Source organism: Hypanus sabinus, chromosome 20 (genome assembly GCF_030144855.1).
Source record: "Hypanus sabinus isolate sHypSab1 chromosome 20, sHypSab1.hap1, whole genome shotgun sequence".
In the NCBI taxonomy this organism is placed as follows: Eukaryota; Metazoa; Chordata; class Chondrichthyes; order Myliobatiformes; family Dasyatidae; genus Hypanus; species Hypanus sabinus.
This window is the reverse complement of record NC_082725.1, coordinates 38,917,262-38,941,949: the sequence shown is the minus strand read 5'-3', so window position 1 is coordinate 38,941,949 and position 24,688 is coordinate 38,917,262. Positions and strand designations below refer to the sequence as shown.

Sequence of the window (24,688 nt, the reverse complement as noted above, 5' to 3'; positions counted from 1 at the left end):
ACGAATCTTTTCATTTGACCAACAGGTGAACTCCTCTGAGGTAAGACCTTGAAATGGGGGTAGGGGTCACTTTTAGAATACATTATTAAGCATGCAAATGCCATGGCCTACTCAGGCCAGGAACCCACCAAGCCTCACTAACACAAGAGATTCCGCAGGAGCTGAAAATCCAGAACAACACACACAAATTGCTGGACGAACTTATCAAGTCAGGCAGCATCTATGGAAATGAATAAGCAGCCGTTTTTGTTTGGGCTGTCACCTTTCATCAGGATTAAAAAGGGAGGGGGGATCGGAAAGGCTTCTTCCTGCTTCCTTTTTTGTCCTGAGCTTCCTATCAAATCACCCTTTTATTCTGGCTTCTTCCCTCTTCCTTTCCAATCCTGATGAAGGGCATTACCCAAAACATTGACTAGTTATTCATTTCCATGACCTGCATGAGTTCCTCCAGCATTTTGTGTGTGTGTGCATTGCGCTAAGCTTCAGTGAAGGGTGCGTTGATGTGGAAGAGGGGCTCATTGATTTGGAAGTTCAAGAGATTGGTATGCTGGAGGAACTCAACTGGGTCAAGCAGCATTGGTTGGTAGGAAAAGAACATTTAACGTTCTGAGCCCTGCCTTTTCATCTGAATTTGGTTGTCTTATAGTGGAGAACCTTACAGAGACTGCATGAGGGGCCGCTTGAAGCTGAGTAACTCTCATACATCTAAGGTGAATTGTTGGTGTAAAAGCTTGGCACAGACACAGTCCTTCCTGTAAAGTTTACTGGTGGTTGGCAGATCAACATAAGGTGCATTACCGCCACCTACTGATTGGAGTGTGGAACAAAGAGACAGGAACTATACCTGCTGAACTCCCTGCCCCCTCTGAAAGCTCAAATATTATCAAAAAGTCCAACGGTTTTCAGAAAGTTAAATACGCAATTATATACATTACAGCGGCAGTATATGCTAACAAACTTTCCATGTTAACCTGTCCCTGTCCCAAAGATATCAATTTAGCAATTAGATGTTTCTTTTGCACCGCATAGGAACTGCATTCAAATGATATATGTTGCATTCCCTATAAATGCCTGCATCATGCATATTAATTCTGAATAAGGAATTATTCAATCTAGTATGTCCAATACGCAAATGTTTTAAGTGTAACTTCTCCCTTTTTTATACCCTTCTCCGAGTTAAGTTCCCACCATCCTCTAAATTTTATATAAATGTCATCCTTTCTTTTCCTTATCTTAACTTTGTGGCCGGTGATTGAATGAACCTTTAAATTATGATTTTCATCTCACCTTTATGGAACAGCACCACTACATTTATATCCTTAATTTAAAATGATTGCTTGGCAAGAATGACAGCCACCCTGTATCCATTAACCACCCATAGGAAATACATACTGTGGTGAACTATGTGTATACCTGTCCGGACACACCCCTCTGCTAACTGCTCCTGTGGCTCCTCCCACAGAACCCTTTATAAAGGCGATTGGAGGCACTGCTCCTCCCTCAGTCTCCAAGATGTTGTGCTCATGTTTGCGGCTAATAAAAGCCTATTGTTTACCTCCTGTCTCCGAGAGTTATTGATGGTGCATCACATACACAAGCCCAGACCCTACAGCCTCAACAGATTTGTCCAATCTCAAGACAAATGTCTGGCCTACAGTTTGAAATGCCTGTTCTAATAGATGTCAAGACTGAGAATGACTCATTGCACAGAAGTACATTATCAGAGCGATTGCTTCGACCCATTCCAAGGCTAAAATAACAGCAACCATCTCAGATGTGAATACTGATACTTTCTTTGATGATCTTTCCTTAAAATATAGTCATCTGGAACTTTGGAGCATGAATAGAAACACTTTTACGACCTGTCACTGGATCTTTTGAACTTCCTGTGCAACTGATCTTCAATCATTCTTCATCCTGATCTTTTTTAAGGCTTAAATACACCACCGGCACAGAAACCATGGAGGAATCAGAATCAGGTTTAATGTCACCGGCATTAGTCGAGAAACTTATTAACCGCGGTAGCAGTATAATGCAATACATGATAAATATAGAAATAATAAATTAATTAACGTGTGTATATATATATGTATAACAAATAGTTAAACAAAAATAGTGCTAAAAACAGCAATAATAAAAGCGAGGTAGTGTTCATGGGTTTAATGTCCGTTTAGAAATCCGATGACAGACGGGAAGAAGCTGTTCCTGAATGGCTGAGTGTGCGCCTTCAGGCTTCTGTACCTCCTTCCAGACGGTAACAATGAGAAGAGGCAAGTCCTGGATGATGAGGTTCTCAATAATGGACGCCACCTTTCAGAACTACCGCTCCTTGGAGATGGCTTGGATTTAAAGGGGTACACGGGATTATACTGCACATTAAACAACGCAAGATATGTGCCCATTCATTTTCCATCTACCAAATCTGAAGACTTTACGATTGCAGTACTCCCAACACCCTAATGTTGCCTGACCTCATGTCCTGACACATCAATACACACACGCCTTGGTTCCACCGGACCGAAACGGGTGGATGTTATCGCGGGGCATTCTGGGACTTGCAGTTCAGCACGAACTACGCCCCCCAGCAGGCCCTGCGGTTTCCGGAAGGACAGGTGTCGGCTGGTATGGCGGGGCTTTGAGCGCTGCCCTGGTCAGTCCGACGTTCATTCCGTCCCGTTATTGTGTCTCCCACTGAGCTCGTATACACAGCGCCGGCCAGGTGAGCGGCTTCGCGATGGAGGGGCGGAGTTTGGGTGGGAACCTGCGGCCTGCTGCTTCGGGGAGATGCAGGGCCAGCGGGACCGAGGAGATTCCCCACAGGGACAGGACGGCCTCAGTCTTTGGCGTTTGGTGGAAGGGTAGCCCTCTGGTGTGACAGCAGAGCCGTGCGGAGCTGCAGTCGTCTCTGGCTAAATCTGCTAATGCAGTTTGTTGTTGCCATTTCAGCGTTATAACTGTACAGTACATTGTTACGGTCTCATTACCCAGTATTACACAATGTGTACCACTACATCCTTTGGCACTAGGGTGGATTATAATTCCATTGATAATCGCTGCAGTCCATTAGAGTTTTAGTTTCTGATGTTGTTTTGTTGCTGTTCCTCGTTCTCAGATTTCTGCGCATCTTGTCAAATTCTGTTGTGCGGGACTCGTCGTGCAATTTGTTAGTAACCAACGTTATGTTAACATTTCCGAGTCCAGCACTGCATGCTGTTTTGGTCCTGGGATATTATGCTTTCCGTTGCCGTGTATTGTATTTTGTACGCACAGTCGTTGTTCGCAGGTGATAGAAACGCACATTTCCAGCAGATAATAAAACATGAAGATATCACTTAGGACCTCTTGTGTATAAATGTATTCAAATGATTAAAATAGTTCTGCAGATGTTAAGATTACTGCGATGGCGATGGGAGGGAGGGGTCTTGCTGAGCATCTCCTTTGTTTCCACAGCAACCTTCAAATGATGTAGAATGTGAAGTCCACCTTATTTTCCTAGGGATCATTGTAACAATAGGGTAGAAGCTGACCTTAAGCCTGGTGGTACGTGCTTTCATGCTTTTGTATCTTCTGCCTAATGGGAGAGGGGAGAACAGAGAATGCCTGGGGTGGTGAGTCTTTCATTATGCTGGCTGCTATTCTGAGACAGCGAGAAGTATAGATAGAGTCTATGGAGCGGCTGATGGTTTCTGTATGGTGTGCCCACAACTCTGCTGTTTATGAGGTCACTGGCAGAGCAGTTGCAGTACCAGGCTGTAATGTATCCGGCTGGATAGGATGTGTTCAATGATGTATTGGTAACACTTGGTAAGGGTTGATGTGGAGAAGCCAGATTTCTAAAGGCTGCTGTTTTCTTGGCCATGGCATCCACATGGTTGGACCAGGACAGGCTGTTGCTGATGTTGTCTCCTAGGTACTTGAGACTCTTAGCCCTTTCACCCTCAGCACAGCTGTTAGACATTGACATTCCCTTTCTGAAGTCAGTGACCAGCTCTTGTGTTTTTGTTGACATTGAGGGGAAGGTTGTTTTCAGGACACCATGTTACTAAATTCTCTTATCGCCTTCCTGTACTACCTTGCATTGTTGCTTGAGGTACGGTCAACTTTGGCATCGTTTGCAAACACATTGATGGAGTTAGAGCAGAATCTAACCATGGTCATGAGAGTTGCTGCCTATCCTTACTGATTATGGTCTATTGGTCAGGAATCAATGAAAGGTTGGCTACACAGTCCTTTTACTAGAAGTAGCAGGCAGAACTCCCCCAACATGTAGATACGACAGGGGAAGGCTCTAGGTACATAAGTGTGTGAGTTTGTGGATGAGCAAATAGTAAGGACTGAGTTTATTGCTCTTTCATGAGTTATTCTTTACCAGCAAAGTGGAGAAGACATTCTTAAAGGGTACTTAGGAGACTTAATGTCATAAAAACAGATGGACATGCCCTTGGTTTATTTTCTCCTTAGGAACCTCTCACTTCTAGGAATGCACTCCCCAGAGGGTGAATTCAAATGTCAAGCAAATTTATTTGTTCAAGCTCTATGTCAGCTATTGAACCTACTTACCTTCGAAACTGAAAACATTATACCACCAAGCCAAGCTAGTTTGTGGTTAATATCCTGAACTATGTTGCCCTTGGCTTTTCTTGCAGTATTCAATTTACAGTTTATTCTAATTGTGTGACAATGGTGAGACCTCAAAAAACGTAGGGAAACATGCATGTTCACTGTTTACTGAGAGCAGAAGGATAAGCAGGTAAGGGGGCAAGAATGGATACTTTTTATTAAAAATACACATGAACATAGGTTATGATATAATTGTAGTAAACATTGGTCTACTATTTTGTCACATGAACATGTGACATGTCACAGTGAAAACTTTTGCTACTCATGGGACAGAACATGCTACACACAAGCACATTGAGATAGTAAATAGCAAACAGAAAGCAGAATGTAGTGTTGCGGCTTCAGAGAAAATACAGTGCAGGTAAACGTGCCGTGCAAGGACTGTGGCAATGTGGATTGGGAGATCAGGAATTCATATCTCACATGAGAGGTGCATTCAAGTGCCTGATAGAAGTCACTCTAGATACAGATGGTACTGTTTGTGCTTTTAATCTTTTGTATCTCTGCCAGCAGGTGAGGGGGACAGAGAGAATGACTGGAGTGAGAAAAGTACTTAGTGTGAACTCAGTGAATGGAGTGACGACTGATATGCATGATGGGTTGGATTGCATTCAGAGCTCTTTTATTTCCTGTGCATTGAATGAGCATTTTTGTGGGAGAGTCACAAGCATTGGAATTTAACTACATAATAAGGGGCAAGAGATTTAAAACTGATGTGCATAGAATTTTATTTGTCTTAGCATAGTGGATCTGAGGTCTGTCCCGTCTAGCCCTGGGCCCGAACTGTCCTAATGTTTTTTGTATTCTGACTATTACAAACATATTTTGATTTTTAATTTTACCAACTGACATATTACAAATTTATTGCAATTAAGGCAACTTAAAATGAGTGTACAAGAAATATAATTGCAGGAAGAAATTAATTTTTCTAGAATATCATTTTTATTATCTAAAATGTACAGTCAGATATGCTTTGTGTTTGTCTATATGCATTTTTGTATTTTGTTAACAAGCTTTTTTGCATGTTCAGGAATGATATTGCAGGTATTCCCTGTGTGACAGCCATTTGGACTGTGGAAGTTTCCCTTGGCAGAATTCACAAATCACTACTGAAAAATTTGAGATGCAATTTAAAATTCGTTCTCATGGAATTTGGATGTGTGTGTGGTGAGGATGGAAGGAAACATAATCTGCTTTAAATTAATTTTTATCAACTTGATTTATGTGCAGATGATGCAACTTTACTTTATGAAAATTGTGATGCCATTCATTTTCTAGAAGGGTAACCCCACCCCCATCCTCCAACCCTTCCCCATGGAACACGTGAGCTGCTTGTAAAACTTTGTAATATGTGTCTACAGCTCTGAGTTAACTGGGAAGAGAGAAGCAGAGCAGCACACACCCTGCTGCTATCAAACAATAACCAAGACGTTCCAACAACAGGCATGCGAGGTTTTCTTTAATCTATTAAGTGCTCTGTCACATCTCGACAAAAAGTGGGCAAAATTGGGTATAGTACTGTGGCGACCCATTTCCTGGCACATCCGAACCGACTCACAATTAGATAGCCTACGGGGGTTTGCGAGCACAGAGCTTTGGAGCCTCTGCGCCATGGGGGGCAGGTTGAGGGAGGCTTAAAAGTGAGGCTGAAGATTTCGAATAAAGTTTTTTCCTTCGACTGCAGTTACCGACTCCGTGTCGTAATTTTAGCGCTGCGTGTAGCACACCGCTACAGTACAATGTTCATTGATTTGGGCTTGAGTTTGGAAAGCCAGATTATTGTAAAACAATAAAGACTACAAGACAGGTGGAATGAGGCTCCTAATTTAAATACAGTGTGAGTGCTTAAAGGAAGCCTGTACATCATGGCACAGTCAAGATTTGGAAGCAAAAAAAGAGGATAACATGCATTTCAAATTGTAATAATGCTTTATATGAGTATTAAATAATTGACATCTGTGTTTTCTAATACAGGTTGAAACTGCAGCGTCAGAAGTCGCCAGAAATTAGCAGGAAACTGAAGTGAGTGTAATGCATTGCAAATCTTACACCTTATTTGATCTAAACCAGTGCAACATTTTTATATTTAAAACAAAAGTAATTCTCGATTATCTTTGGAGTTACTTGGAATTACTAAAGCACAGAGTATCTTAAAATGTTATCTTTTTTAAACAATAGTTATAATCAGTGATTCTTAGTGGACTATTTTTTAGTGTGAAGCCATTGTACAAACAAAGGTGTCATTTGCAGTGTGCCTTCTGACATTGTTAATGTGAATATGGTACACTAACTGGAAGCAACGTGTGGAATTTAATGTTTGTAACAGAAGTGCATGGGAAGAAAAAAGGAACTTTCCTCCAGCTGAATTATAAAGTTACGTACAATTATCTTGCTGATGAATGCAGGCATTTATTATTACACTGGGTTACAAGCAGAGAAAAAAATTAAAAACAATTTATCCACAAAATGTAGATTGAGTGAGGGTGAGTGCAACTGTGTATCATGCACTAATTTTTAAGAATGGTTCACAAGTACATTTGTTTTATACAATGCAAATTGCTGGTTTTGAAAACAAAATTACTTTCCTTTCTATATTGTCTTATTTTTGTCTTTTTTATCCAATGTCTTATGATTAACTAAAGGAGTTAAGGATAGTGTTGAATTAGAAGAACATATGTTTTTTATCTCAGTGTTTGAGTAATATAGTAAATATTTTACTTGATTAAGCTTCTTGGTTGTTTAAATAATTCATTACGGGTTATATGTAAAAATAAATGAATTGCATGCATCAATACTCAACCATGTGATTTGTTTGTGCCTTGCTTAAAGTAAACATAAGCTAAGACTCGCATTTCTTGGCTCCTGTGTCTTTCTTTTAATTAGTTTAATGTTTTCAATTGTACAAAACCCAAAAGTAGCAACAAGGTATTTTGAAAATGAACCTGAAATGTGTACCTGCCTGTGGAAGCGCAGTGTGATGTTCAAGGTTAAACAAAAAGCAGTGCAGCATGCATTCTTCAGAAGGAAAGATGCCGTCGAGTTTTATTTTAAAAGGTAGAAAATGGAAGAATTCGTGAGTTCATAAACAGTGAGAACTGGATGATAATAATTTTTTTAAAAAAGAGTAGAAATGACTGTCTAAATTGGAAAGCTTGACATGTTCCATTACACAACAGGTATCTGGATATTGTATATGGAGTGAATTGAGCAGTATTTTTAAGCAAATGGAATAGCAAATGAAAATGTACCAATTTTGCTGAGCATATTGGATTTAAAGGCATACTGTTTGCTTCAATGTTTAACTGAGCTTTGCTGATACAGTATTGTAAAAATAATGCAGGAACATTTAGAACCAGAAACATCATTGATTGCAGGCTGCTTTAGATTTCATAAGCAGAATCAAAAGGAAGAGGAGTCCATTTCCATGTATGTGGCTGAACTGAAGAGATTGAGCATCGTCAGTTTGGTAATGAGCTTAATGATGCACTGACAGATCATTTAATTTGTGGAATCTAACAAAGCATTCAAAAACAGCTCCTGACTAAAGCCCAATTTATGTTTAAAATGGCAGTTGAAATAGCTGTATCAATGGAAATGCAGAGATACAATTGTATTGCAATCTGGAATGAAAGTGAATAAAATTGCAACATCTAAACAGAAATAGTCCTGGCCGAACAAATCATGTTATCATTTGGTATGGACTCACATGCACCAAACCAATGCAGATTCGACAGCATTTCAAAGATATTGAACTGAAGCCTGCAGATATCCAACTGAGAACTTGTACTGGTGAGAAGGTAGTTCCTGTGGGAATGACATTCATAATATACAACAACCAACAAGCCACATGTGGTTAAAAACAGAAGGGGCAGCATTGTGGGGATGTGAGTGGCTGAGACAGCTATGACTATATTGGAGATCCATCCACCAGAGTCAACTGAAAGCAAATTAAGAAAGGTACTGGGTGACACCAGAACTGTCTGTGCTGTACAGAATAGAGGGCAAATGGGTGTTGGTGTCAGCCTCTGTGTCTCCGGTTGGATCAAAGGAGAACCATGCTGCTCAGAGGAAGAGTGAAAGTGATGAAAGCAATGGTCTGACTACAGTTTTTGTAAGTGACATATCTAAGGAGGGCTGGCCAGTGGTGTAGTGGCATCAGCACTGGTCTTTGAGGCGGATGCTCCTGAGTTCGAATCCAGCCGGGTCCCAACCTGGGCAGAATCACTATCTGCATGGAAGAAAGGCCAGGCAAACTACTGCTGTGTCTTGCCACAAAAACACTGTGGACAACTTCCCATCCATAAGTAACAACATTTCTGAGAAAGCTTCTGATATGTTAATTAGGCATTTACTTGCTAAATGTGGCTTGGTTTTAAGCTGGAAAAATGTTCAAGGAGCTTCAGGAAAGTTTTTGGCTTTTGTGAGTATAAACTAGAATCCGCTTTCGTGGTACTATTGTAAGCAGTTTACTATGCTTTTCAAGTTTGGCTTGTTGGATAACAGATGCAAAGGACAGGTCTGCCTGTTGGTGCCTAACCCAATGGGCAATCATAAAGAGCTTTTTTTTCCCAGTGGGAGACATGCAGAAAACGAAAGGTTAAATGAAATGGCATGTAGTAACAAAGTATTAGAATATATAAAATATACTTTGACTTAAATAAATACCCCTAAAGATGTAAATGCTCTTGCAGTAGACATTCTGAACATGGAGGAGACTGATAGGGAGGCTGTATCGACAGCTGCGCAGCGAGTGGCTGGAATGCTTCAGCGACCTGATCAGCTGGACAAAGTCGAGCAGTATCGCAGACGAGAAGCTCGGAAGAAGGCCTCTGTGGAAGCCAGACTAAAGGTATGTACACTATGTGAAGAGGAACCATTCATTTTGCATCTGCATATAACAGAAACAAAAGTCTCAAATGTGACTATTGCATTGCTATATATACAGTAACTTTACCAGTAACTAGTCAATTTTCTGTATCAAATGTGACTGCTTGAAGGTCTGATATTTTCCACCAATGGGACAACATTGACAAAAAGCAACAAATTCAGGACTTTAGTCCAGGTATTTCTTAAAGCTATTTCACTATCTTAACAGATTGCCTTGCTTTTGATATTTTGTTTAAATAATAAATATTTTCTGATTTTAATAAAATCCACTTAAAAGCTGCCTTAGGCGAATAAAGTATAGTTTAAATACTTAAGTTGTTTAATTGCTGTACAGTACAATTTAACTTGTTCAATATTTTTTCTTATTTAATAAGAATATTTTTAACGTAAGTTGCCATTTTATGCCTCTAATTACAATTGCAGGCTAATTATGTTTAAGATAATCTAAATTTTAAATGCACCTGGATGATTTTTATTTTGTGGTTTGTATTTTTTTCAGTGCTTCATTGTTAATGCTTAATACACAGATGATCAAGAAGTTGCTTAGCCTTAAATCATGCAGAAGTTATATCATGTGAAAAGGGTGTTTCCGCTAATATGTGTGTGTATATATAGCTTTGTGCAGATGAACAGAAAAACGCATCATTTTGTGTGCAATACTCAGAATTGTATGTATGTGAACATCAAACTGGTCAGAAATTAGGCTAATTTGTGGTACCTTTAAGCTTTGAATTTTTTCTCCACAAGCTCTGGAATTAGTTTTGTCTCTGTCCTTGCACACATTTCTTAATTATCTTTCAGGCAGCTATTCAGTCTCAGCTGGATGGAGTACGGACTGGGCTCAGTCAGCTTCACAATGCTTTGAATGATGTTAAGGACATCCAGCATTCCTTGGCAGATGTCAGTAAGGACTGGAGACAAAGCATTAACACAATAGAGAACCTGAAGGATGTGAAAGATGCTGTGGTTCAACATAGTCAGCTGGCAGCTGCAGTTGAAAACCTGAAGAACATTTTTTCGGGTAATTTCTATCATTTAGACATCCTTGAATGCCCATTCATGTAAAATTGCAAATGAGGTTGTTTGGGGTGTGGTGGTGGGTAGGGAGGTAGTTTGGGGTGAGAGCTCCTTGTGGATTAGACAGTGCAATTTTTTTTCTAACTGAATTGTTTTTTTTCTCTAAATGACATTCATGATATCAATATGTTTTAAATACCTATGGCAAATGAAATTATTTTGAAGTATTGTCTCTGCCATCCTCACCTGCCCGTCACCTCCTTCCTGGTCCTCCCCGCCTCTTTTTCTCCATGGTCATCTGTCCTTTTCTATCAGATTACTACTTCAGCCCTTTACCTCTTCCACCTGCTTCTCACTTCATCCCCCCTTCCCCCAGTCACCCACCACCTTCTTTGCCTGTTTTTACCTATCAGCTGCTAGTTTGTACTGCTTTCCTTCTCCTACCTTATTCTGGTGTCTTCTCCTTTCCTTTCCAGTCCTGGTGAGAGGCCTGAGCTTGAAGTGTTGATTGTTTATTTCTCTCCATTGCCGCTGCCTGATGGCTGAGTTCCTCCAGCATTTTTGTGTGTTGCTCCAGATTTCCAGCATCTGCAGAATCTTTTGTGTTGAAGATAATGCACATAGATTTTGTTCTGTTTGTAGAACATTTTATGATGTAAATTTTACATCATAAAATTTACAAAATAAGGGGCCATTGCATATTGAATAGTATGCCTTTCTGAAAGAGCTATTCAAATAATCCCACTTACCCACAATCCTTTTCCCCAGGCAAATATTCAAATTCATTTAATCAATTACTATTGAATTTGTTTCCATTAGCCTTCCTTCAATCAAGTAATTCCAGATTATTGTGCTTTTTTTTTGCATAGAGTTCTGTTTTCCATTCTGATCCTGCTACCTTAAATGTGGTAGCTTTGGTTATGTTTTGGGAAAATAATAAATGGAAGCATTAGTGGTCTGTTTGGTCCTTTGAGAAACCATTCAGCACAATCACTTCTGTTTTAATGTGATATTCCTCTGCACGTTGATGCCTTTTGCATCTATTAATCTATCTAGTTATTTTATCTTTTCGGAGGCTTAGGCTCCACTCTGCAGAATCCCACAGGTTCACCTTCTGAATAGATTTCTTTCTTCAGCATTAAATGCCTTCTCTGTTACTCTGACTTTGTCCTCTTGCTCTAGAATACTCAACCAAGGAAAACGTGAAATTTGCCTCCACTCTGTCTAGCCTCTCAGAATTTTGAATGCTTATGAGATCTGCTCTCTCTTTTCTAAACTCTAGTAAATATAGGCCTAGTTAACCCATTCTTTCCTCATATAACAGAGCTGCCACCCTAAAACTCTTTGTAATGAACCTTTGTTGCAATCCCTTTGTAGATGATGTTTCTTTCCTTTGGTAAGAAGCCCATAACTGTAGACATGACTGTAGATATGACTTCACCAAGATGCTGTTTGAATATAGCAGGACATCCTTGTACCTCCTGTACTTGAAAGTTACTGCTGGCCATCTCACTAATGTTGATTGAAAGTTTTCATTGATTAGTGCACTAAAATACCTGTATTCCTTTGTGTAACAGTATTTATTCAATCTATCACTATTTAAATAACATTGTCAGTGTTGGGACCACTTCTTTGTATGCTGTCTATAAATGATTTAGATGATGAAAGTTGTTGCCAAGTTTGCAGATGATATGAAGATTGGTGGAGGGGCAGGTAGTGTTGAGGAAATGGGTAGGCTGCAGGAGGACTTGGACAGATTAGGACAATAGGCAAGAAAGTGGCAAATGCAATATTATGTTGGAAAATGCATGGTCATGCACTTTGGTAGTAGAAATAAAGATGCAGACTATTTTCTAAATGAGGAGAAAATCCAAAATTCTGGGTTGCAAAGGGACTTGGGAGTCCTTGTGCAGAGCACACTCACAGTTAACTTGCAGGTTAACTGTGTTGAGTCGGTGGTGAGGAAGACAAATGCAATGGAGCATTCATTTCAAGAGGTCTAGAATACAGGAGCAGGGATGTGATGCTGTGGCTTTATAAAGCACTGATGAGGCTTCACCTTGAGCATTGTGTACAGTTTTAGGCTCTTCATCTTAGAAGAGATGTGCTGGTATTGGAGAGGGTCCAGAGGAGGCTCACAGGGATGATTTCAGGAATGAAAGGGTTATCATATGAGAAACATTTGATGGTTCTGGGTCTATACTCGTTGGAATTTAGAAGGATGGGGGGGGATCTCATTGAAGCCTTTCAAATATTGAAAGGACTAGATGGAGTAGATATGGAAAGCATGTCTCCCATGGTTGGAGAGTCCAGGAAAAGAGGGCACAGCCTCAGGATAGAGGGGCATCCATTCAAAACAAAGATGTGGAGAAATTTCTTTAGCCAGAGGGTGGTAAATTTGTGGAATTTGTTGCCACGTGCATCTATGGAGTCCTGGTCGTTGGGCGTATTTAAGGCAGAAATTGGACATGGCATCAAAGGTTATGGGGAGAATGCTGGGAAATGGGGCTGAGGAGGAGAAAAAAAGGATCAGCCTTGATTGAATGGTGGAGCAGACTTGATGGGCCAAATGGCCTAGTTCTGCTCCTATGTCTTTTGGTCTTACTGTCTTCACATTTTTCTTAGTTTTGCTTTTTTTTTTGTTGTGCTTTATTTACTGTGTATTTCCCACTTCACGTTTATCTTGTCAGCAATGTTAGACATACCATATAGAGTCATATAAATTTTAAATAACTGAAGCTCAAGCACAGATCGAACCAGCAGCCACTGTCCCCCAACCCCCCCCGAGGGCAACCACTCTCATCCCCTCCCTGGGAACTGGTCACTCCCCCCACATTTGCCTTGATGTTTCAAATTTGTGTCCTCTTCTGTAAAGTCATAAAGTATTTGTTTAATTATCCCATTTTATTTTCTCTAACCTTTCTCTTTATGCTTTTGTTTTCTCATCCTCTACTAACAATGCCACCCCACCTTATTTGCCTCTTTGCCTGTGCACTCCAAATATTGAATATTCTTACTCTTCAGCTCCTAGCTTTGGTCACCTTAAATCTTCCTGTAAGCTTATTCTTAGTAGATTAATTCCTACTTTAATTTCTCCTTGGAAGCAAAATACATCATTCACATTAATCTCTGCACACTTCCCAGAGTTTAAATTGGAAATGGTATTCCATCTAAAACTAAATAGTAATTTATAAATGTATTTATTTGCAATTCACTTAAAAATTTGCCAAGTTTTATGTGGTAAGCATATGAACCATTATTCTTAATTCGCTAAGAATTTGTGGGAAAAATTCTTAAAATAAGAGCAAGATTTGATAGTCTCCACATGCAAATTGGGTAAATTGTGTTTTTACTGTTACATTCTTCCACATCCTAGAAACACCACTGATCAGCAAGGGATAAAACGGTGAGCTCTGGTCACTGCCATAAGTTACTTAGGAATAGGAGATGCTTCTTTATTTTATATTGCTTGTTATTACTTATTTAAATTTAACATCATATAGGCTAGCACGGCAGTGACAGTTTATTTGATCCATTAGTTTCAGGGTTTTGAATTTAAAATGTCCCAACTTCAGTCCTCTGCTTGAGAAAGTGTTGTGAGTTTTGTGAGCTCTTGTAACCGTAGTAGTTTACAAATGTTATAAACTACTTTGAAATTATGATCATTAATAGAAGGTACTTTTGAACATTAACCATATTTCCCAGCGCTATTATTGCTAATCCTACGACAACGTGCCAACTATTATTACTCATCTGTTTTCAGTTCCAGAGATTGTGCAAGAGGCCTATGAACTAATTGAACGCGGAGAATTGCTTTTGGCTCACCGAAAACTGATGGACCTGGAGTGCTCCCGTGATGATCTCATGTATGAGCAATATCGTATGGATAGCAAGAATACGCATGATATGAAACTAATTCAGGCCTATTTCACTGAGGTGCAGAACCTCTCTGAGCAAATGGGGAAGCAAATTTGGATGCTGGTGCAAAGGTCCTCAGTAACAGTCCGCAGTGATCCTGCCCAGCTTGTCTCAATGGTTCGAATCATTGAGCGAGAAGAAAAAATTGATAAGAGAATGCTTGACCGGCAGAAGCAGACTGGGTTCATTCCTCCTGGCAGACCAAAAAAGTGGAAAAGCAAATTGTTTGCAGTTTTAGAACAGACTGTTGCAAATCGGATTGAAGCCAGTCAGTCTGATACACGAGAGTTAGATAAAATGTGGCTTGTGCGTCACTTGGAGCTCACACGCAAATATGTTCTTGACGACTTGCTAGTTATGAAGAACTTGATGGCGCAGTGTTTTCCCCCTCACTACAACATCTTCAGAAAGCTTCAGAGTTTGTACCATGAGGCACTGGTGGCACGTGTGGAAGAACTTGCTTCTGAGGATCTAGAGGCAAATGAAATTGTTTCTCTTCTGACTTGGGTTCTAAATACATACAAGAGGTGAGAATTTGTTTTTTGCACTGCTTGACATCGTCCTTTTGCAATACAGAAGAACACCATTCATTTAAAGCGGAGGTTGATAGGTTCTTGATTGGTAAGGGAGTCAAAGGTTATAGGGAGAAGTCAGGCGAATGGAGTTGAGAAGGATAATACAGTGCCTTGTAAAGGTACTCTGTCTCCAATCCTTTGTTCATGTGAATCAGTATAACAACCAAGAATTTTTATCAATTGAACTTAGATTTTTCTATTTGTGAATTACATGGTTCTTTTTTCACGGTAAAGACCAAAAAACAGGGAAAATAGTAAAGCATGGAAAAATTAAAGATTCAAAAATGGATGTGTCAGCAATCCAAAAGTATTAATCCATCTTTGCTCAGCACTTGGGTGAAGCACCTCTCACAGCTATTATAGCCAGTAGTGCTTTTTTGAATTAGTCTCTGTTAGCTTTGGACAATGTGATGGAGCAAAATTTTCCTATTCCTCCTTGCAAAATTTCTCAAGCTCTATCAGGTTAGTTGGGGAGCAGCAGTGGACAGCAATGAGGTCTTGCTAGAGATGTTCAATTGGATTAACATCAGGACTCTGACCAGGCCACTCAGGGGCATCAATTTTTTTTCATTTTAAGTCACTCCCCGGTTGTTCTGGCAGTGTGCTTTGGGTTGTTGTCCTGCTGAAAGACAAACTTCCTCCCCAGTTAATATTTTCTGGCAGAGGCTATCCACAATCTCTGTACTTAGCAGCGTTCATCATCCTATCAGTCCTGACCAGATTTCCAGTCCTTACTGCTGAAAAGCATCTCTATAGCATGATGCTACTTCCATCATACTTTACAGTAAGGATGGTGTTACCTGGCTGATACAGTATTAGATTTACAACACACATACCGCATAGTGTTGAGGTGAAGACCTTCCATATTCTTACAGTATTTTCTAAGTGATGCTTTTCAAAGTCTTTAAGGTCAAGGATATGCTTTTTTTTAGAGCCAGGGCTTCTACCTTACCACTCTTACATAAACACCTTTTTTATGTAAGGTCTTGAAGATTGTACAGCCAAGACCTTCATCTCCAGTTGTAGCCACTGATTTCTGCATCTCACAGAGAGTGACTGTTGGCATCACAGTAGTCTCTCTTATAAGTGCCGTTCTTCTCTGGCGACTGAGGCTACATCCACACTACACCGGATAAATCCGTAACTGAAGCTTTTTCTCTTCGTTTTTACCCTCCATCCATGCTAAATCGGCATTTTCGTCCCACAAAACCAGAGCTTTTCAGAAACGCTCTCCAAAGAGTGTATTTTTGAAAACGCCAGATTGGCCGGAGCAATGTGGACGGGGTAACCAGAGAAATCTGAAAACGCTGTCAGACGGCAGCCCGCTATTTCATTGTTTTTTTTAACGCAACCTAACAATTTCAGAAGAGATGGCAACGAGACTGACGCCAGAAGAGTTAGAAATGTATTCACCAAATACTTTGACCCATAACTTACTGAATAAATAAATATACTCACTTTGCCCTGATTTCTGTCCTTGCTCGTATGAAGGTGGTTTACCTATATATGCAAGTACTTCTCTGACAATAGATGTGTAACAGCCTCATGTAACATTGTATGGAAATACAAGATAACACTGATACAGATATGTTTTATACATTTAACAAGGTGCTTTAACAAGAGTACATTTAACAAGAGTTAGTCAGTTTTTCATTGTTTGTCGTCAGCCGGGTCAATCCATCCGTGAACTCCCTGTCGGTTGCCTCCGTACGCTCCAATATTTGTCTTTTTTTTACTTTTAAGTTCTCCTGTGTGAGAGCCAACAGCTGTCCATCGTTTTAAGTTTTTCTAGTCTGTAACTGCACAAATGCGCACTTTCACGGCGAGATTGGACACCAAACATGTTGCTTGTTTTCGGTAGATGTGTCCTGCGCACGTGCAGTAGGAGGAGATTCACTGAAATCTCCGTTTCGAAGTGGACGGAGATATTTTTAAAAATGCATAGTGTAGATGCTTATTATTTTTACGCGAAACTGGCGTTTTCAAATTTATCTGGTCTAGTGTGTAGCCTAAGTTTAGAGTAGCGGTGTGACAGGCATCGTGGCTGTGATTTCATATTTTTTTCCATGTTTTCTTGCTGGATTGCACTGAACTCTGAAGTATGTTTAATGTCTTTGAGATGGTCTTGTAACTTCCCCAGATTTGTGCTTCCCTAATATCATTTCCCTAACTTGGCTTTAATGCTCTGTTGGGTACATTTTGGTTTGGTCTGTTGAACATCTACCATACTGTTGGACCATTCAGAGAGAAAGAGTATTTATTCAAGTGATTTGCCAATGTTTTACATTAAAAAATCATGTGATTTACAGTATAGCACCTGAGGAAAGTTAGCGTAGTAATTGCAAAGGGGATGAATACTTTATCAGCCTCACAATTTTGGTCTTTAAGTTTTAGTAAATTGTTGATAGGTTTGGAATTTTTCTTTTGATTTGACTTGACGCATAATGTTTTGTAGGTTAGCTCAAAAACCTGCTTCAATATCTTTTAAATTTAGAAAATGAGACTTGCAGAGACTTGCAATGTGAAAATATTTGTGGCTGAATACTTTTTTTTAAGGCACTGTAAATCAATCATATAAGACGACATTCATTTGGATGACTTTCACTACCACCTCTGTCCATGGTCTTGTAGGTTACACGCAACTTAGGACCACATTTAGGTATCACTCAAATGTTTTGTAGTTTTCTGCTGCACCATTCTTCAGGTAATTAATTCCAGACCCCATCCCCTAACTAGTCTCTGCATTTAAAATACAATGTCTTCCCTCAGTTCCCCTCTGCTTCTACCAGTTAACTTAAATTTCTGTTTTCTACTAAGGAAAGTGGGTTCTTTCTGTGTAAACCTTGCAATATTATATATCTTAATTCAATCTCTACTTGTGTATTGTATAAAATCATAGCATTTTTCTTAAGTTTGCCAGTATGGCAAGCTTGCATTTTGGCCCACTCTTGGGGAGTCAGCAAGTTGCAAGAATAAGTAGCTAATAAATGGACGGGAAAGGTGTAAGTTAGAACTGTGTTCCTATTTAACCAGAAAACCTACAACACACTCTTTCAAAGATGAGGTTATCCTTCCTGAAGTGGGATGCTCAAAACTGGAGTACTACAGATTCAACTGAGGTTTGTACAATAGTCGTAGAAAGCTGCTAAATTTTTTGGCAATAGTTTGTTGAACTTTATCCTAGGTTTGGGTTGCTGATTTGAATTGTGTATTATATTTTGGTGTATTTTCTGTCTAGTGAGGATATGATGGGGCACCCAGATCTTGCACCAGAAGTAGATGTGAAGTCCCTGGAACCCTTACTTTCAAATGATGTGGCCAATATACTTCTCAGCAAATACATGACAACCCTCACTGTAAGTATACAGCTAATAAAAAGAGAAGAGCAATGGAGTGAATGGATGTTTGGACCATTTTAACTGGTAGCCAACCTAATGTAAAGTGACACAACACCTTTAATTTTAAGAGGTCTTAACTTGGAAAAATGCTGTTTTGTTACTGGTTATGAAATATCTTTAATTGGGAGACAAATTTTGTTGTGTACACTGACAAGTGGGGTTTGGGCATCTAGAAGATGAATGTCTAAAATCTGTAGTTGAGGGTTGGTTTTGGTTTTCATTCAATATCAATTTTGACCTGTGAACATTTTCAAGCAGATTGGATTTTCATTAAATACTCTTTCATCCTTTAATGAATAAACCTTTGGTGTAAAGGTAGTCAAGGGAATTCTCAAATAAATTTGGATGAAAATCAATAATGTGCTTAGAAAGTTATGCTGTGATTAGACAAGATTGACTATAAAAGAAAAGTTGGGAGATGGGTTGAGACCATTGTGACTGAAGATAGGGAAAGGGTGTTTAGATCACAATAGTTTGGAAGCTGGGTCTCAAGGTGGGATGGAATTATGGGTGACAGTGGCTGGTGCTGTCAGAGGCATGAAAGTTAGACAAGGAACTTAATTTGATAGGGAATCCCAATCCTGTGTTAGAGTGAGGATGTCCACTAGTGTCATAAGGACCATCAATCCTAGCTCCAAAAGGAGCACTGAATTAGGTATGACATCACACCCTTGCATCTTGTAATCATATTAGGGGTGCAAGGGTGATTCATAATGAGATGATTCTGAAGGAATTTCTGCAGTAACGTGAAACAATTGGAAAGTGATTGTTAATCATGTATCACTCTTAACATTTTAGAGGAAATCCCTATCATGGTATTCAATTCATTGTCATTTTGAAATTTTTGTTAAAAGTTGGTTGCATTCAGTTGTACTTTTATGACCACGTTGCCGTTATACAGGTTTATTTGTCAACTGCATGTGCATTTGCATTATCATACTTTCTGAAACCCTCCAGCTGAATCTTTTCTCATTTTTATTGTTTACCTTTCTAGCTTCTGCTAATTTTGAGAATATGGAATTTACTTACAATGACAGCTGTTTAAGTGGATTAGAAACTAAGGATCACACTGGCACTTAGGAGGTTTTCTTACATTGATCACCCTTCAGCGCAATTAAAAATATTTAGTGTGTAATTCCGTTTGAGAGTTTTGTAATCCCAGTTAGTAAGTTTTAATTTGAAAGCTTTGAAAGCTGCTCAGCAGGTTTATTGATCAGGATCATCTCTTGCTCCACATCTCTGTTTGGCTTTTAAGTTTTTGCAGCATTGGTTAATGGCTTGTCTCTGATCAATTATTCATGCATTAGCTAGTCCATGAGAATGGCAAAGTAATAAGAATTCCATTTTACAGTCCAATATTATTGGATGGCTACGGAAAGCACTTGAAACTGACAAGAAGGATTGGAGAAAGGATCAAGAGCCAGAAGCAGATCAGGATGGTTACTATCAAACTACTTTGCCAGCTATTGTATTTCAGGTATATTGCACTTTATTTATATTTGTCGCAAATACTCAAATGTTCTTTATTTTGATCTGCTACCAATAATAAACAAGGTGAGATTTGGATTTTGTAAGAATTAGAAACATAAGATGCAGCAAGGAGTTCAATGCTGACTGGCAACTCCTGCAATGCCACTGGCACCAGACTGTTGGTCTCTGCCATTCCCGTGGATTCATCAGATGCGTGGAGAGGGGGAGCCTGTTACATTGGTAACAGTTTGCTCTCCATATCGTACTGCTCTGGCTTGCATATCACATACACAATTAGGATGCAGCATCCATGGTTGACCCTCAATAATGGAGGGGCCTCTGAATCCTGTTTAAGCAGTGCATTCCCATGGTCAGAACCTAGAGCAGGGGGTCGGCAACCTGTACCACTGAAAGAGCCATTTGGACCCGTTTCCCACAGAAAAGAAAACACTGGGAGCCACAATACCTGTTTGACATTTAAATTGAAATAACACTGCATACAATGTTTTTTTTGCCTTTATGCTATGTATAAGCAAACTATAATGTGTTGCATTTATGAAATCTATGAACTCCTGCAGAGAAAACGAAATTACATTTCTGCATGCAACAAAAACATTTTGAACTCCGAAAAAAAGACTTTGGGTTGAAGGTTACTTTTAAGTAAAATAATCAATGTTTATTTGAGTCCTTCTTGTATTTATGAAAAACACCAAACTTAAATTGTCTGCCAGCAGCAAACCAAAAATAACGTCAGCCAGCTGTCAACCTGAAAAATAAAAGGACTATTTCACTGAACAATGAAAAAATATGAATATACGTAAAATAGTAGGCAATTAAAATATTTATCATACTTAGTTAATGGGATTTCTGCTCCTGGACCTCAGTGCACAGCGTCTGCACATCAGGGCTGTATGACGTCACCTTCATTTTTACACAGGATCGCAAGCTGTCATCTGTGAGGCATGCGCGATGTTTGTTTTTAGTAAAGTTCATGTTGGAGAACACCTCCTCACATTCATATGTGGATCCAAAGATCGACAGGACTCCAAGCGCATACTTTTTCATGTTTACATAAATGCCGGGGATAGCATTCCATGTTTCGAACACAAGTTTGTCCGGTTTGGGGAGGTTTTCAATATCACTCCATTTGTGATTCTGAGCAAGAACGGCCTTCTGACGGGCAACATCTTCAAGGTCTGTTGTCAAGCGTCTAAACTTGGACACCCATATGTCTTTGTCGGCTATGTCGGCCAGTTCCATCTCAAGATCAGGTTGACTCACACCTGCCAATGCAGTCGTATTCAGTAGGGATGGATCGATGCTTAGGGGAGTGACCGGGAAGGATAATGTGTTTTTTTCCTCTCTGAACTCACAGAAGCGTTTCCCAAACGATGTTTGCATTGCGATGATTGCAGAATGTAAATACTCCGAATTTATCATGTCGTGAGCTTGTTTGAACTCTCTCAAATTGGGGAAGTGAGACGATGTGCCTTTCTGTAAATCTCTGGCAAGCACTGTCAACTTGCGCTCGAATGCCAAAACATCCTCCAACATGTGCAGGGCTGTGCGTCCTTTCCCCTGAAGAGCTGTGTTCAGCGTGTTCAGGTGCGCTGTCATGTCCTACCATGAAGTGTAGCTTTCCAGCCACTCTGGCTGTTCCAGCTCAGGAAAGGTGAGCCCTTTGCTGCCTAGGAAAGTTTTCACTTCTTCCAGACACGTGACAAAGCATTTCAGCACCTCCCCTCTGGACAGCCACTGGACTTTGTTGTGTAGCAGGAGATCAGAATATGCGCTTTCCAGCTCATCCAGTAACAAACGGAATTGACGGTGATTTAATCTTTTTGCCATTATTTTATTGACAATCTGAATGACAACATCCATTACTTCTGTGCATTCCAGAGGAAATGTTTGAGCGCACAGTGCCTCTTGGTGCAAGATGCAGTGAAAACTCAGCAGCTTTCTGTCCAGCGACTTCTGCAGTAAAGTCACAAATCCCTTGTGCGCTCCTGTCATTCTTGGTGCCCCATCAGTAGCTACTGACACCCGGTGGGTGGTCTTTATTCCTTTGGCTCTTAAACAATTCAAGACAGCCTCACAGATGTCCTCCCCCCGTGTTTGGCCTTTTAGAGGTATCAACTCAATCATTTCTTCCTGTGGCCCGGCAGAGTTTACATACCGGCAGAACAGCGCTATTTGTTCAATATCACCTTTTTCTTTAGACTCGTCACAGGCAGTTGAGTAGGCCACAGCTGAATTGATGTCTTTAATTTGCTGTCTTGTGATGTCTTCTGCCATTTTTATGGTTCTGTCTTTGACAGTCTTTGCAGAGAGGGGCATATCCCTGATTTTCTGCACAATTTCACTCTTGTTTTTAAAGTCCGTGAATAGATGTTCTGAAATCTTAATGAAAGATTATTTTACATATTCACCATCTGTAAACTGCTTCCCATGCCTGACTATTTCCTGAGTGGCAACAAAACTAGCATATGTAGTTGATTTTCCAGACTTCATCCACTTCTTGAAATTATTTTTGCTCAGATCAACCTTCCGCATCAGTTCCGAAACGGCTTTTTTTCTCTCATTTCCATCCGGATATTTTTGAGCAAAGGCTGCGTGTTTATTCTGGAAAGGTCTTGCGACATTTGACTTTTTGTTGTTTGCTAGTTTCTCATTGCATATTAAGCATACCAGTAAACCAGTCTCGTCAGCAGTGAAAGCAAATGAACCTACCTACGTATCATTAAACGTTTGTTTTCTTCGGTCACTTCTTTTTTTTAGAATTCTCCATAGTTAGCCTACCTTGGATCGAAAAATTAAAGAAATCGCGCAGTGGCGGGTGTCAGGCATTGGCAGTGGTGACGTATATCAATAGCGACAAAAATCACATTTTATTTAGATTGTACAAGATCACCATAATCTTCAAATTTAGAATTACATTTCAAAAACTAACAAACTAACATAAAATACATTTTAATTAAATACTCATCATTTATTTTCCAAAGCCACAGGGAGCTGCAGCAGAGATGAAAGAGCCGCGGGTTGCCGACCCCTGACCTAGAGCAAGAGCTGAAAAACAAGGGATTGCACAGGAAGAATTTATTAGCTTGGAAACTTGTGTATTCACCCCTAAGGGCTTTGGATCCTTGTATATTTATGTCTGTTATCAATGAATATTGAAATTCTTGGGAAGCAAGAAATGAGGTTGTGCAGAAAGGATGAGTTAAAGCTATTAGCCTGATTTTGTTGAATGGTGGCTGGGACACAAGAGGAATTGTGGTTCACTCCATTTCTATTCCTTGTATTTTTGGTCTAACGCTGGGTCTTTAGTGATATTTTTCACTTGAATTAGACTGGCTCTAATTGATTGAAGTTTGTTTCAAAGCCTGTAATGCTCATTTTAAAACAGTGGCTTATTTCCAGTTGCATTTCATTTTACACAATAAGCTTGAACTTTGTTCATTATTGTCATTTCTCTGTTGTACACTTCACAAATGTTGAAGAATCCTTGTGGAATTCTCAATAACATCTGCCTTTGCTTTGGCATGTAATATTCTGGTCAATAATTCAGTTTGTGATGCTAAGGAATTAGTTTTCAGTGTGGTCCAGATTTCAGGTACCCTCTGGGTGAAGAAGTTTTTCAGAGATCTTCTCTAAACCTTTTACTCCTAAATCTACACTCCCTAGTTATAGAAAACTCTGCCATGGGGAAGAGTTTTCTTTTATCTCCCTTATCCATGGCCCTCAGAACTTTGTACACCTCTTACAGCCTGTTCTACTCCAAGGGAATCAACCAACCTACATTAATTAGTCTTTCCTCATCTCCAAAGTGCTGTATCCTCAGCAATATTGTGAGGGCTATCCTAGGCATCATTGTGGGGAATCTTATATTTTATACTTTGTCCAGTGCAATCTGATATGCTTACTGCAGGACAGAAAAGTATAAGTGAGCAAGTGTACTGTATATGGTCCTGCTAGTCAGACCCCTCTTACACTGGCCAGCAATTTCTTCATATTGCTAAACAGTTTTGCAGCGTAGGAGTGTAAATGTTTAGAAATACGTAGAGTGTTTGATTAATGTGCACTTTTGTTGTTTCAGATGTTTGAACAAAATCTACAGGTAGCTGCTCAAATCAGTGATGATCTGAAACTTAAGGTGCTAGCGTTGTGCCTTCAGCAAATGAATTCTTTCTTGAGCAGGTGAATACAAATGGAATAAAGAGAGATCATTTAAGAATGATAGAGATGAATATAGTTTTGTTTCTGGTATTCTGCTGATACCTGCAAAAGTGATTCTCAATTTTCTGCTGTGTCTGTGCCACTGTTAGTTCTCAAATATGACTGAAAATGACAATCAGTGTTTTTGTGTGAATGCTATTAATGTCTTACAGATTTAGGCTGATTCCAACAAATCTTGAATTCATGGAAGTATCTAGTTACAAGTAACCTTTTTATAATGTCTGATATGAATCAGATTTGCTAAATTTTACTAAGATATTGCATTTTTAAAAGATTGAATACCTTAGTTCTCAGTCACTCAAGTCTGCATTCTTCTGAAGATTTTTAAAGCATTTTAATCACACCTGCTTTCATTTTAGTAGAGTGCATGAATGTATGTAGCCATTTTTGACTATCTCAGTACACTGAAGGTTACCAGATAATGCAATAATTAATTACTGGTCTCAGTTAGAATATATCTGTGAATGGAGTAGAGCACAGTGAAGTTTTTGGTAAATTCCTGTATTCTTATCTGTGTTGAATTGGCAGGCTTGTACTTCCAAACACTGCTAGAAGTGATGGAGAGAT

The 24,688-nt window shown here is 39.5% G+C and overlaps 1 protein-coding gene across 3 annotated transcripts in view; it reads left to right on the top strand.

Moving 5' to 3' along the window:
* The first annotated feature begins 2,595 nt into the window (after nt 1–2,595).
* The window catches only part of exoc3 (exocyst complex component 3), a 30,845-nt gene continuing 8,752 nt past the window's right edge, over nt 2,596–24,688 (top strand). Inside the window, exons 1-9 of one of the 3 annotated variants that reach the window (XM_059945355.1) lie at nt 2,597–2,719; nt 3,451–3,540; nt 6,595–6,642; nt 9,312–9,469; nt 10,309–10,528; nt 14,288–14,969; nt 18,256–18,373; nt 19,767–19,892; nt 23,982–24,082. In XM_059945355.1, the coding sequence (XP_059801338.1) occupies nt 9,326–9,469; nt 10,309–10,528; nt 14,288–14,969; nt 18,256–18,373; nt 19,767–19,892; nt 23,982–24,082 (1,391 nt within the window). In that variant the 5' untranslated portion in view covers nt 2,597–2,719; nt 3,451–3,540; nt 6,595–6,642; nt 9,312–9,325. The other 2 variants (XM_059945353.1, XM_059945354.1) reach the window with 2 other exon arrangements.